This window comes from Danio rerio, chromosome 7 (assembly GCF_052040795.2).
Source record: "Danio rerio strain M-AB ecotype USA chromosome 7, GRCz13ab, whole genome shotgun sequence".
Taxonomy (NCBI): domain Eukaryota; kingdom Metazoa; phylum Chordata; class Actinopteri; order Cypriniformes; family Danionidae; genus Danio; species Danio rerio.
Genome location: NC_141027.1, coordinates 15,909,586 through 15,924,863, shown reverse-complemented (window position 1 = coordinate 15,924,863; position 15,278 = coordinate 15,909,586). Strand labels below are relative to the sequence as shown.

Sequence of the window (15,278 nt, the reverse complement as noted above, 5' to 3'; positions counted from 1 at the left end):
AGGTTACTAACGGCAACACCTTTTCAGCTCTGCAGTATGAAGTCCACACTATGCCTGCCTTTGTCCCCGCAAGTGCTGTCCTTTGCTTAAAGGGACTCTTTCTTGTGAAGAGTTACAACCTGTGATGGATTACGCCCCCAATTCATTAACACTCTGAGAAGCACTTAAACACACACTTAGACTCTGTCTCTCTCTCTCTCTCTCTCTCTATCTCCAAGTTTCCCTCTCATACACTCAGTTCTCCTTTTGTCGCAGTTTGATCTGCAGTCGTCCATAAAGAAAGCCCATTTTTATCTGCCATTATCCTAAAAGAAATCTTTCGCTCCACCTTCCCTCGCTTGCGTGTCGTCTTGATCGCCGAGAATACCTGCTGGCTCATTAGCTCCTTCCTCACGGTGCTGCACACTCATAAAGAGCAGCGATGGCTAACAGCAGAAGCCTTTAGCTCGCTGTCACACACACAAATGCACACACTCTCACACACACTTCCCTTAAGCTTGTGGGCTGCTCTCGTTGGGCTGAAGAATTGAGTCCCACACCTCCATTTGTGGGCAGATCAGAGTACTGTTATTTTTTTTTTTGGTCTGTGTTTTTGCTAGACATCTAGGGGGCGAAACGTTAGCGCTAGCACACACGTAGCCTGAAGTGTGAGCCAGAGGACTCACCGACTGGTCAGGTCCACTGAGGGAACGGCACAGTAACCCATGGCCGACCTCGTCCGCTGTTGCACATAATGCGTTTAAACTGTGGTTGAACCCCGCTTCTGTTTTGGGAGGAGGTGGGAAGGGACCTAGTGGAGGACGGGCTGGAAGGGCTTCGCATGGTGTGTTTGTTTGCTCTCTCTTTTTGGGGGAGTTTATCACCATGGCCTCCAGTCTTTAATGAGAATTAAAGGTCAGAAAGGTCAACGGAGTTATATAGGGTGCTTTGAGAACTGGCTCTTTTCAGGGTTCGAAGTCCGCTGGAAACAATACGGTGACGGGATGAACAACTGAGCTAGGTTGCTTGACTTTAACACACATTTGAGCTCTTTTTCTAATTCAATTGTAGTTTTTTTGTGCTCGATTTGTTCTGTCTACATATTGAGGGCATATTGGGGTTGCAAGATTTAGGTTGTATGGTTAAGATTGAAATAGTATGGTGTTGAAGAAGTTGAAAAGCTTAAGGAAGTCACTTGATATAAGTTCAAAGTTGGGACAGTATGGGAAATGCAAATAAAAAAGAGTGTAGTGATTTGCACATTTACTTTGACTTGTGTTCCAATGCAGACAATATGAACACAAAAACTTTCATATTTTGTCTGGTCAACTTCATTTTATTTGCAAAGAAGCATCCTTCCCTGTCGTCCAGACCTGCAACACATTGCAAAAAAAGTTGGGACAGGAGCAGTGTAGGGCTAATAATCACGTCATTTAATTAAATGTGATTTAAACAGGTGATTGTAATTATGTTTTGGTACAAAAGCAGCATCCAAGAAAGGTCTAGTAGGAACAAAGATGGGCTGAGGATCGGCAGTTTGCCAACAAATATGTAAGAAAATGATTGAAATGCTTAAAAACAGTGTTCCTCAAAGAAAGCCAGGAAGACATTTGGATATTTCACCTTCAACAGTGCATCACATCATTAAAAGTTTCAAGGAATCTGGAAAAATTTCAGTGCGTAAAGGAAAAGGCCGTAATCCTAAGCTGAACAACCATGATCTCTGATCCCTCAGGCGGCACTGCATCAAGAATCCTCATTCATCCATAAGCGATATCACCACATGGGCTCAGAACTACTTTAGCAAAGCTTTGTCAGGTACCACAATATGTATTTACATCCACAAATGCCAATTACTGTACTGTGCCAAAAGGAAGCCCTATGTGACATTGTCCAGAAGTGCTGTTGACTTCTCTGGGCTCAGAGGCATCTGGGATCAAGCATTACACAGTGGAAACGTGTACTGTGGTCAGATGAATCAGTGTTTCAGGTGTTTTTTTTGAAGAAATGGACGCCGTGTGCTCTGGACCAGAGAAGAAAATGATCATCCAGACTGTTACCAGCAACAAGTCCAAAAGTCAGGCTCTGTCATGATATGGGGTTGTGTCAGTGCCCTTGGCAAAGATAGCCTGCACTTCTGTGATGGCACCATTAATGCTAAAAATACATAGAGATTTTGGAGCACAATATGCTGACTTCTTTTCCAGGGATGCCCATTCATATTTCAACAAGACAATGCAAAACCACAATTAGCACACATTACATAGTCTTGGCTGTGGAAGAAGAGGATACAGGTACTTGACTGGCCTGCCTGCAGTCCCGATTTGTTTCCAAAAAGACCCCATATTGTTGCTTACCTAAAGTCTTGTTTGCTGGAAGAATGGGTCAAAATTACACCTGAAACACTTCATCACTTGTCCCTAAATGTCTTTTAAGTGTTGTGAAAAGAATGTCAACATTACAAAGTGGTAAATGCTTTACTCTTCCAACTTCTTTTGAAATATGTTACAAGAACCAAAACTGTAATGAAAACAACGCATAAAAATCATGAGGAACACATTAAATGATGTTTGTTGTATTGCAATGTCATACAAGTCAAAGTCATTTAGAAATCACTTTTTATTTGCGTTTTCAATACTGTCCCAATTTTTTCTGCTTTGGGGTTGTATAAATCAGCACGTAGATTGCCTTAGATGTATAAGACACATTAGTTAAGTTGTATGCTCTTTATTTTTTTGGAAGTTTTGTTTTGTAGTTGGAGTAGTCCAGGGCACTTTTTTTTGTAAATATTTGGTTTGAGTAATAAATCTTTGCATTGCTAAAAGGTCATCGTTGTCTTGGCATCCCTTGTCATGTATTCCCTAGCATTTTTTCTGAACATGGTCAACTCACTGATACTTCTTAATAATCCCTAGATATATTGTCATCAAGATACGTAACAGTTTAATTTATAATGCGTGTACACTGTGCTGTACGCTATATATGGAATTATTCCATGGTCTGTTGAAATTGTTGATTCTGATTGGCTTGAAGGTGTGCAAATATTTGTTTAATGCACAGATAGTTCCAGTCAGTAGTGATTACTGTTTAAAATCAATGTGTTACCATGGTGTCAATGGAGAATTACCACTGTGGCAATGTACCTAAAAGAGCACATGTCACTCCCCTGCTCATCCGTTTGCACTGGCTGCCAGTCGCTGCTCGCATCAAATTCAAAGCTCTGATGTTTGCCTACAAAGCAACTTCTGGCTTTGCTCCTTCTTATCTGCTCTCACTTCTGCAGATCTATGTGCCCTCCAGAAACTTGCGTCCTGTGAATAAACGTCGCCTCGCGGTTCCATCCAAAAGAGGGAAGAAATCACTTTCCCAAACTCTCGCATTCAATCTGCCCAGTTGGTGGAATGAACTCCCTAGGTGCATCAGAACTGCAGAGTCACTCCCTGTCAAACTATTTAGTCTCCACTTCACTTCCTAATCTGCAATTGCCTCTCTGGAAATACCTCTAACTGTACTCAAAAAAAAAAAAAAAGTACTAATACTTTCCTTCTTAGACTTTACATACCTGAAACTTGCTTACAGCACTTATTCATTGTTGCTCTTATAGTTGTGTAAATTGCTTCCTTGTCCTTATTTGTAAGTCGCTTTGGATAAAAGCTTCTGCTAAATGACTAAATGTAAATGTACTCAAAAACATTTGCAAAACATGTTACTATGAGCTATTAGATATGACATTTACATTTAAATGCACTCATGATCTTTCTCTTCTTTTTCTAGAAGAATATAGGAAATATTGTGAAAGATGTCCTTCCTCAGTCGGAAAATTTTTGAAAAATTATTCAAAATTCACAGGAAGGCTCCTAATTTTGCCTTCGACTGCATGCGAAAGGGTTAAAAGCAGCATTTTGAGAATCTAGCATAAGCAGAGCTGGAGTTTCTCTGTCATATCATATACTGCCTTCATTTCTCAGCTCGGCCGATCGGATATGAAAGCAGCACTTACACGTGTTTGTCCTCTGCTCCTTTTCCACCCCAGATCAGCTGGAGGGCACTCATCCCTGCATTCATATCCTATCCAGCCTCTCCACAAGGGTTTACAGCCCCAAACGCCCATCCGCCGGCGCCCTGGGTCCATTCCTGTGGCACCTCTCCAAATCTGAGCGAGCAGAGAGGAGTGAAAAACCCCTCTGGATCCGTGACCTCTGCAGTCACTGGCCTAAAGACTCAACAAGAGCACAATACACACAACTGACCAAAGGCTGCAGTGCAGTGAGGACGATACTGATTGTGCCACACAGTTGGGTTTCATTCATTATTAGTAATATTTTTTTTATTTTTTTGGCTTATCTTCAGGTGCCTGTCACTCTGCTTTGGGTTGCATTTTGAATAACATACTGAAATGCAAGCAAATGAAAATGAAAATTGCGATAATTATAGCGCCGACGCCAGAAGTTATTACTTCACATTAGTTCATGTCCGATGGTTCTGATATTATGTCGTTCTACTGGATCGCATGCATATTGTGAAACAGAGCTCTGTGTGCTACTTCAGAGTCTTGGTGCTTGTTTAAACATGGTTAATTGCAAAAAACTCGCCATGCAGAAATCATGTGGAATTTCTGTTTGTTTGGAAATGGGTATGGTTATGTATACACGCATTTGTATTTTATGGATTCATGCAAATTATAGTTTTAAAGTAATACTGGATTAAACACTATATAGTAGTTTTATTTTATTTTCAAGTAACAATTGTAGCATTTTTTTTTTTTGCATATAAATTCAGTTTTAGTCATTATATTTCGTGTTTTGGTATTTCCTCGACTGGATGGAGAAAAATTAAATGTTTATGTTTATTTTGTTTTGTTTTTGTCATTTTTAAATGTGACTGCTTACCGATTTTATTATAATAAATAAAATAAAATGAACAAATTAAGAATATATATATATATATATATATATATATATATATATATATATATATATATATATACGCACACACACACACACTCACATAAATATAAATTAAATATAAAGCTTTAGATTAATAACATGTAATAAAAATGAAATAAAATGAGAAAATAAAAATATTAATCAAAAACTCACTTAAATAAAAATTTAATAAATAGCTTTAGATGTGTAAAATATAATACAAATGTCATAAATTGAGAAAATAGAAATATGAATCAAAAACACACTTAAATTGGAATTAAATTCAAAGCTTTAAATTAATAACATGTAATAAAGATGTAATAAATTGAGATATGAAAATATTAATCAAAAACACACTTAAATGGAAATTAAATATATAGCTTTAGATTTATAACACGTAATAACAATGTAATACATGAAAAAATAGAAATAATAATCAAAAACACACTTAAATTGAAATTAAATAAATAGCTTTAGAATCATAACACGTAATCAAAATTTTATAAATTGAGAAAAAAATATATTAATGAAAAACACAGTTAAATTGAAATTAAATAAAAAGCTTCAGATTAAAAATGCAATAAAAAATGTACACATTGGGAAAATAATACCAATAAAAACCTACTGTAGGACTATTATACTACTATTGACATTTTTCATCATTACATTAAGTGTTATTTTAATGTTTGATTTGTTCTTAAACTTTATATGCCACAAAATCTGAAGTTTATGGAAACATCATAATAATAAACTTATAATTAAATATATTACTATTATATCCATAAAATATGTATTTGAATTGTATAGGATCTACAAAATAACATGTATTGGTATTAATTATTATTATTATTATAAATAGTATTGTATATGTATATTATAAGTATTTGCATTGCAATTTGAGTTTTTTTTCTCCCAATTTAAGATAAGCATTTGTGCATATCTTGAGTAATTTACTTTTAATTTGTTAAATGTACCTAAATTTACCCCAAATAAATTCTGTGACCTGGCCTGATCTGAGTGAAGTGTCTGACTGGATCTGCTGTGAGGTTTTTGGAGCAGTAGCTGCAGGGGTTTTCAGCCCATTATCAGCGTGAGGTTTTGTTGGTTGTGGAGTGTTATTTGTAACCCTCTTAAGGAAAGCCACTCTTAATGTTCCTCTTGAGACGAGAGCCTCTTGTAAATCACCTCAAGTGTTTTAAACTTGTTTCCTTCAAGTGAGCTATTGGCACTAACTGTTTGCATTAGGCACTTGATGGCAGTGATTGGCTCTTAATAATCCACTCTTCATGCCATGATTCTAGAGGTTTCAATAGACTCTGTTTTGAGTTATTATGAGTTATTATTATGAGTTAGTATTTTTCGTATTATTCTAAGGCAGCTTATTCTGGTTTGGGTTGGTTTAGGGTGGTTTGTTTTGGTTTGTTCCTAGTTATTATTATTAATTATTATTATTTATTATGGTTGTGGTTGTAGTAGTTTTGTAAATTTCTGTTTTGAGTTTTATTTTTCTTTTAAGTTTTCAGCTGTGGTTTTTTGTTTTGTTTTGTTTCGAACAAATGAGGCAGGGCTAGTTTTTATCATTACTTTGTTATATTATTATTATGTTGTTATTGTGCGGCTAAGAATTTAGTTTTGTTTTGTTTTTTGTTTTGAACATACTAAACAAATGAGGTAGGGCTATAGTTGTTGTTATTTTATGTTATTAACATGTTGTTATTATTATACAGCTAAGGATTGGTTTTTTTTTTTGTTTTGTTTGTTTTGTTTAATGAACAAATTAGGTTGGGCAAGTTGTTGTCATTATTATTTTATGTTATATTATTATATGTTCTTATTATGCCGCCAAGACATTGTTTTGTGTTTTTTGTTTTGTTATTTATTTTGTTTAGTTTTGACTAAACAAATGAGGGTCAGCTAGCTGTTGTTGTTGTTATTATTATTATTATTATTATTAAAATAATAATATTAATAATTCAAATTGCGAATAGTGAATATTTTATGGAGGTAATAGCTAACTAAATAGTGTTTTTTAGCTAACATAACTTTTGTAACAATAGCTATTTTTGTTGTTAATATTAGTTAATCTATTAACTAATGATACATTATTGTAAAGTTTTAGATTACTTTATAATCCTTTTATTTTCATAATCTTTTAAACGTTTTACTCTTAACATTGTAGACTTTCTATTATTTATCATACATGTTAAATTAACCTCTTTTTGTGTGTCTATTTTTTATTTTTAGTGTATTAAGTTATTTGGGGTTCATTTATGTATTGTATTTGAGTTTTTCTTTAATGTTCAGTTTTAAAATGTAACTTTTGTCTTAACCTATTTGACAGTGTTAAAAATAAAAATTGTTGTCTTTTTTGCACCTAATGTCAATAGTGTGACAAACGCTTAATCATCACCAAAAGAAAATTTGATACCATCATATGCTTTAACATTCATTGTTATTCCTTTGTTTAGTAAAGACAAGGCATGTTTATTTATTTATCACCTTTCATACACAATGGTAATTCAAAGTGTTACATAAACAAGATTAAAAGAAAGAAGTTTAAGAATACAAAATTATTTAAAAAAAACAAAACAAATAAAAATGTTTTAAAACATGGTTTCAAAGGAAGGGGAAAAAAATAAGTGAGTTGTGCTAAGGTGAATTTAAACTGTGTGCAAATACACAAAATGTACTCTTATAATACACAGTTGAATGATGAAGTGTGTGTCATGTTTGAGTGTTTTTAGTCATCCTGTCTCGTATTGGTTGGTCTTGTCTGCCTCAGGGTGACAGAAGTGTGTGAAGGGTGGATAATAATGCCAGTTGTATGTAGTAATGGGCTTTGCAAAGGCAATTCAGAGTGGTATGTTATCTTTTTTTAATTACACTTCAGTGACTTCAGAATAAGGGCATGATTTGTGAACAACAAAATACATTTTAATGTCCCCTGAACATTTTGGCATTGTTTTAATAAAAAGGGTTATTATAGCAAATTAAGAGTAAAACCGTTGCTTTAAAGGTCACCTATTTTACCCATTTTTTCAGGATTTAAAATAAGTCTTTGTGTCTAAAGAATGTGGCTGTAAAGTTTCAGCTCAAAACACCCATTAGATTATATATTATACCTTTCAGAATATTGGAATTTTCAGTTCCGAGTACATTATAGCTATTTTCTTGCCTGTGCCTTTAATGCAAATCTAGTTCTAGTTCTCCCCGCTCACTGCTCCTACTTGCCTGTCAGAGATGGCTCCCTATGGTTCTGATGTGTGTCTCCATCTCCTGCTGCGTCAGATAAACAGTACAGTGACAGACACGAGGAAAGCAGATCTCATGTAACGTTTTTGAGAAATACTAGAGCAAGAACTTTCCCAATGATTATTTGATGTATTTGTTGTTAAGTTAATTCAAGCCTTTGTGCAAGGATGAGTCACACACAATGTTGTTACAATGTTTGTGCACACACACGCACACAGCGTTGTTGTCGGTCACACAGTCAGGTTGCGGTGGGCCTCAAAATGGGATGGACATGGATGCTACTTTAATGTCAGGAAATAAAAAAGAGACTTTTTGTCTTTATATCATGCCAATATGACTCTGAACACACTATATCTACACACAGTTCTGCCTAAAAAGCTTACAAAAGAGGATTTTCATCATAGGTACCCTTTTAAAATACTCTTTTTTTGATATTTGAAATATTGTAAATGTTTCCTAAAATACCATGTATGAAAAATGTGTTATAGCTAGTTGCCAAGGAAAACTTTGGTTTAGTTTACCTTGATGTACCAAAGTACTGAAGCTAAAATGTTCAAATTAAATTTACATTGCAAAAAGTGATTAGTTACTTTACTTTTTAAAAAAGTGAATTAACCTTAAAATCTTTTTTTTTTTATTATTAGTAAACCCTTTGTAACTTGGAAATGTTAAGTAACTAAGTTTTTTATAATTATGCACATTGTTCATTTACCTAAAAATTTTAAGTGTTTACTTAAAGTCAGTTAATCACTTTAAAAGCAGTAGGTTTACTCACTCAAGTCAACTACTCTCCTTTTTACTCTAAATCAATTCAATATTATTTCAATATTAAAAATTTATAACATAATTATGAAAATTATTTCTAAATCTTTATAAAAAATTTAAAGGAAAACTAGTTCAGTGATGCTAAAATACCACAAATTTAATGCAGCTCTTTCATGCAAAACAGCAGCTGTTAAGCTCAGAAAATACCAGAACTCCCGAAAAATTATTAAAGCAATTAAACAGGGAATGTCCCTTAATTATATGTTAAACTATCCCTTTAATTTTCAGCATTTTCTGATCAGTAGATCCCATCTTATGTTCTTTAGAATTGCTCCTGAAAAGCTTAAGGTTTTGATCCCGCTTGTCTCCTCTTTGTAGCCTTGAGGGTTTCAGAAGAAAACAATCTGTGGCTCTTAAAGGCGTGTGGAAATTACAGCTTCCCATGGCTTTTAAGAGTGCGACTTACCTGCAGTTCAAAAAACAATAGCAGCTTTAGAAGCCCATTGTTTAGTCAGAGATAAACATCAACCTGAGGGGAAAAGGGCACCTGAATCAAGGCTGCGGGCATGTTTACTTGAGATGTGTTTTCGTCAATCCAATCACAAGTGGGCAACATTAAATACAGGTGTAATCAGGGTCTGAATAATTTTGATCTTGTTCACATTTGACAATTTCCAGAGTCAAAAACGCACAGTCAACTTGCTTTTGTAGTGTTAACACTCAATTGCATGCAACAACCAAATACACGAAAAATAATATCATCCTCATTCTTAAGCATTACAGAATGTAATGTTGAAACGCTCCAACCAGGTTCAATTCACCTTTATTTCTATAGCACTTTTACAATATAGATTGTGTCAAAGCAGCTTAACAAAGAAGTTCTAGTAAATTTAAACTGTCAGTTCAGTGTCAGAGTTGAAGTTCAGTTTAGTTCAGTTCAGTTTGGTAAATTTCACTGCTGAAAGTCCAAACAAAATAAAAAAAAAAATGTCAAAGAAAGCGTTCTTGCAGGACTCCAAGAGTTCATCATTCATCTTCCATGCCTCCTCCTTTATCTTACCCCAGACATGCTCAATAATGTTCATGTCTGGTGATTGGGCTGGCCAATCCTGGAGCACCTTGACCTTCTTTGCTCTCAGGAACTTGTGATATGGAACTTGATGTGGAGGCTGAAGTATGAGACGGAGGGCTATCCTGCTGAAGAATTCCTGAGTTGGAATGTAATGGCAGCACAAATGTCTTAATAGCGCAGACTGTTGATGTTGTCATCCACTGCAGATCTCTCGCACACCTCCGTACTGAATGTAACCCCAAACCATGACTTTTCCTTCACCAAACTTTACTGATTTCTACGAGAATCTTGGGTTCATAAGGGTTCTAATAGGTCTTCTGTGGTATTTGTGATGATTGAGATGCAATTCAACAGATGATTCATCCAAAAAATCAACCTTCTGCCTCTTTTCCAAATGATCAACTAGAAGTCATGTTATTATTTGTTGCTCTTAAAACTGGGATCGATGACCAGACTTTTGTCAAGTAGTGTATGATAAATGATCTATGGGGTAATAAAGATAATCTGTGAATATTAAGACAAGGACAAAAAAGAATCATTGGATTTACTAAAATGTATTAATAAACTAGTTGCAAATAATTTATATGAGCTGAATTTAAATTTAAAAAAATTATTTAGTGTAGTTCATCTTAAATTGTTTGTTAAAATTGAACCCGTATAAGTTGTTTGCAACCCGTTACTAAAAATTTGTAAATCCAATTAATGATTTTTTTCAGTGCAAGTGCACCTATAAAACAGCAGATGTAAAAAATAAAATAAAATAAAAAAGGAACGTTTCTATCTCATTTACTTGGGATCCAATCAGCTTAATTCAGAATTAAATAAGGCCTTACTACCATACAGAGCTGTATTTAATCATGCACTTGACTACTTTCCACTTGTATGTGTGTGTACACCTAGCGCTGATCTCCCTCATTAGCCTCTTTATCGCTAGCTTTTGGCATAGCTCATTGCCTTGTTAGAGATTAGTGCTCATGTGGGGCCAAGTTACCGTAATAAAGCGCTTGATTGTAATGACTCTCCTCTAAGCTGCAGCTCTTTCTCTCGTACCGCCGAAAAGCTCAAGCCTCCCTCAAGGGTTTTTTTTAGCGGCACACTAACAGTTACACTTCTCGGACCATTTAAGGTGCATGGCCAAGCGTCTAACGCGATTTGTGTTCACACACTCTGTTTCGTCTGTCTGCAAACATGGGCTCGGATGTTTTTCTCGCCTGTCTTAAGTCTGCAGGTCTTCAGTGCGGAGGCAAGAAGCTGAAACAGGCATCTATACCTAGAAGTGTTTACAAGCACTTCTTGGTGAAAGAAGTTAAATTAAAATGTACTCAGCATTTTACTCACTCTTAATAGCTTCAAAATGCTTACAGGTTTCTCTTTATATCGAACTTTAAAGTATTTTGAAGAATGTTTGAAACTGATAGTCATTGACATCTTTTGTAGGAAAATGCTATAGTAATTGTAATGCTACACTGTTAAACCCAAAAAGTTAAGGTATTGTAACTCAATTAGAGGAAAATGACAAACCATTTAAGTTCAAAAACTAATCCTAATGAGAACTGTGAACTTAATCCATTTGAGTAAAAGAAGCAATTTGAGCACAGTAAAACCCGATAAATGAAAAAAACTCAAACCAACTGTAAAACCCATTAAACTCAAACCGTTTGAGGAAACCGATTGCTACAAACCATTTGAGTTAAACTAATCTATATGAGTACTGTAAACTTATTTAGTTTAGGTTGAAGTAATGAGGTCTTTAATTACCTCATTACCTTCAACACTGAGTTCAAAACTCTTTTTAAATGGGTAGAATTCCCTCTTAGTAAATATTGAGTTAACGACACTCATTTAATTTGATAAAGTTGACTGTTGGGTTTTACAGTGTAGTATAATACTATAATATTGTAGGAAGTCTATGGAAGTTTGTTTCCAAATACTCAAAAGACCATTTAAAGAAAGTAAAAAATCTTTTATTTTTTTAAAGCTCTTTGGTCATTATTGAAATATTTTAGATGTTATTTTAACGCTGGATTAATGTCAATTAGAAATGTTGTATACTTTTTTTGTTTTTAATTTTTTTTATTGATTTGTAAATTAAATTTGTAGTATTATAACAAAAAATAGTGTTTTATTGTTTGCATTAGGGAATTTCATGGGTTATTCAAATTCCCTAGAAAAAAAAAATATATATATATATTGCTCATAATCTACAAAAAAATATTTTTTGGATTTATACATTTATTTTTCACAGTGTAAAAAACTTAATAAACTTACATCAATGCATTTTTAAGATGTTAGTGTAATTGACTGAATGAACATTGCATACATTGCATCCGCAAAGTATTCATAGCGCTTCACTTTTTCCACATTTTTTTATGTTACAGCCTTATTGCAAAATGGATTAAATGTATTTATTTCCTCGACATTCTACACACAATACGCCATAATGACAATGTGAAAAGATTTTTTTGAATTGTTGCAAATTTATTTAAAATAAAAAAAAACTGAAAATTTACATGTACATCATTATCCACAGCCTTTGCTCAATACTCTGTTGATGCACCTTTGGCAGCAATTACAGCGTCAAGTCTTTTTAAATATAATGCCACTAGCTTGGCACACCTGTCTTTGGGAATTTTTGCCCATTCCTCTATGCAGTACCTCTCAAGCTCTATCAGGTTGTATGTGAAGTAACGGTGTAGAGCCATTTTTAAATCTCTCCAGAGATGTTCAGTAGGATTTCGGTCTGGGCTCTGGCTAAGCCACTCAAGGACATTCACAGAGTTGTTGTGAAGCCGCTCCATTTATATTTTGGCGGTGTGCTTTTGGTCATTGTCCTGCTGGAAGATGAACCTTCGCCCCAGTCTGAGGTTCAGAGCACTCTGAAGCAGGTTTTCATTCAGAATGTCTCTGTACATTGCTGCATTCATCTTTCCCTCTATCCTGACTAGTCTTCCAGTTCCTGCTGTTGAAAAACATCTCCACAGCATGATGCTGCCACCACCATGCTTCACTGTAGGGATGGTATTAGCCTGGTGTTAAGCGGTGCCTGGTTTTCTCCAAATGTAATGCCTGGCATTCACTCCAAAGAGTTTAATTTTAGTCTCATCAGACCAGAGAATTTTGTTTATAAAGGTCTGAGAGTCCTTCAGATGCCTTGGCAAATTCCAGGCGAGGAGTGGCTTCCTTCTGGCCACTCTACCATACAGGCCTTGGTGGATTGCTGCTCAGATGGTTGTCCTTCAGTAAGGTTCTCCTCTCTCTACAGAAGAACGCTGGAGCTCAGACAGAGTGACCATCAGGTTATCGATTACCACCTTGACTAAGGACCTTCTCCCCCGATCACTCAGCTTAGATGGCCAGCCAGCTCAGAGGTCTACAGACAATTCCTTTGTCTTCATGCTTGGTTCGCACTTTGACATGCACTGTCAACCCTGGGACCTTAAATAGACAGGTTTATGCCTTTTCAAATCATGTCCAATCAACTGAATTTACCTCAGATTAACTCCAATTTAGCTGCTGAAACATCTCAATAATGATCAGTGGAAACAGAATGTACCTGAGCTCAATTTAGAGCTTTACAGCAAAGGCATCATATTTAAAAAGACTTGAGGCTGTAATTGCTGCCAAAGGTGCATCAACAAAGTATTGAGCAAAGGCTGAGAATAATGATATACATCTGAATTTTCAGTTTTTTTTATTTTGAATAAATTTGTAACAATTTAAAAAAATCTTTTCACATTGTCATTATGGCGTATTGTGTGTAGAGTTTTGAGGAAATAAATTAATTTAATCACTATTGAAATAAGGCTATAACATAAGTATAATGTGGAAAAATTGAAGCGCTATGAATACTTTCCCGAATGCACTGTCCTCTCATTCATCATCCGTTATTTGTATGTTAAATGATCGTTCCCCTTTCTCTTTCTGATGTTTTCTGTCTGAAGTACCACATTCCATAAGAGTTCCATAAAAAGAGCTTATAGCTTTGTTTTGATTTAGAAAAAGTTGTCTCTGCATAGCTTATGTCTCTCCATTCATAAATAAATAAAAACCATTTTAAGGTGATAATATTATTATTATTTTGAAAGTCTACAGAACAAACCATCATTTTACATTAACTTTCTTAATTACCATAACTTGCCTAATTTACCTAATTAACCAATTGCACTTTAAGCTGAACACTAGTATTTAAAAAAAAATCTAGTAAAATATTATTTACTGAAAAAATATATACGAGGGTAATAAATCAGGGGGGCTAACATATCTGACTTCAACTGTACCATTGCAGGTTTGTTTTCCATGCGGATCTCTATCTCTCCACATCATTTTTACATGGTCTCTCTGTGTGTCTTTCAGAGACTGCATTTGCCTCCAGACCTGTCAGAGACGGTGAGTCGAGTGAGTAAAGCAGATCTGGCAGCAGGATGTGCTTCCACAGCCACGGGCAACAAGCACCTCCATTTCTAGCGTTTTCCCATCCGTCCCGCAGCGCCGCCGCTGTGATGATGTTCAAGGGCAGGAGTGAAGAGAGAGACGAAGCAGCATCAGGTCACACTCACACCTGCACACACACACAGCCTTCATTACACAGAGATTAAGATGGTACTCTGTTCAGGAGATGTACGGTATCTACAAAAACTGCCAAGAACCTGCTTTCGGTTTCTGGATGAAGTGTGGATGCGATGCAAATAACCATAATGTTATTTGGCTGCTGTTGTCTTTTCAGTCCGCTTCAATGTTAGCAAATGATGCCAATAAAGTTTCTAAATAAGTGTAAGTAATGTCATGTTTTTATTCAGGTTTAAAGGTAAGGTTATTTTCTATACTGTAGCACATTTCACACACAATGATAATTCAAAGTGCTTTACATAAACAGGAATAAAAGAAACAAGAAAATACAAATGATTAAACACTGGTTCAAATGTGTTAAAAACTGGTTTTGAAAGAATGAAAAAGAAAGGAAAGACATATTAGTGCAATCTGTCGGTCGTAGCCCAGTGCTAAAGACTAAACAGGGGTGCATTTCCGAAAACCATTGTTAGGCAACTAAGGTTGCAAGTCCCGTTGTTACAAACATAGTTTGTTGATTTGACGTTTCCTAAATCCGTCGTTCCAACGAACATTCGCTAAATGCGTCGCAAACTTGTGCACTCACAACTACACCTCTGGAGCTATTCCAAGTTATTCCCCCAATGCCCTATTCATTTAAAACATTCTAACAATTAAACCTGGAATGATTAAAAAAGCATTAAGGTCATCTCTCTTAGGTGTCATTTGCTTTCAAAATA

The 15,278-nt window shown here is 35.2% G+C and overlaps 1 protein-coding gene and 1 long non-coding RNA gene across 4 annotated transcripts in view; both read left to right on the top strand.

Annotated features, from left to right (window-relative positions):
- elp4 (elongator acetyltransferase complex subunit 4) overlaps window positions 1-14,767 on the top strand; it is a 127,966-nt gene extending 113,199 nt beyond the window's left edge. For 2 of the 3 annotated variants that reach the window (XR_015494741.1, NM_001017638.1), the window contains 1 exon segment: window positions 14,347-14,767. Coding sequence is in view for 2 of the 3 variants with exons in the window: in NM_001017638.1 (NP_001017638.1) it covers window positions 14,347-14,457 (111 nt within the window). In the remaining variant the exon portion in view is untranslated. 3 annotated transcript variants of the gene reach the window in all.
- The window catches only part of LOC147843062 (uncharacterized), an 812,539-nt gene that overhangs the window by 531,569 nt on the left and 265,692 nt on the right, over window positions 1-15,278 (top strand). The window lies entirely within an intron of this gene.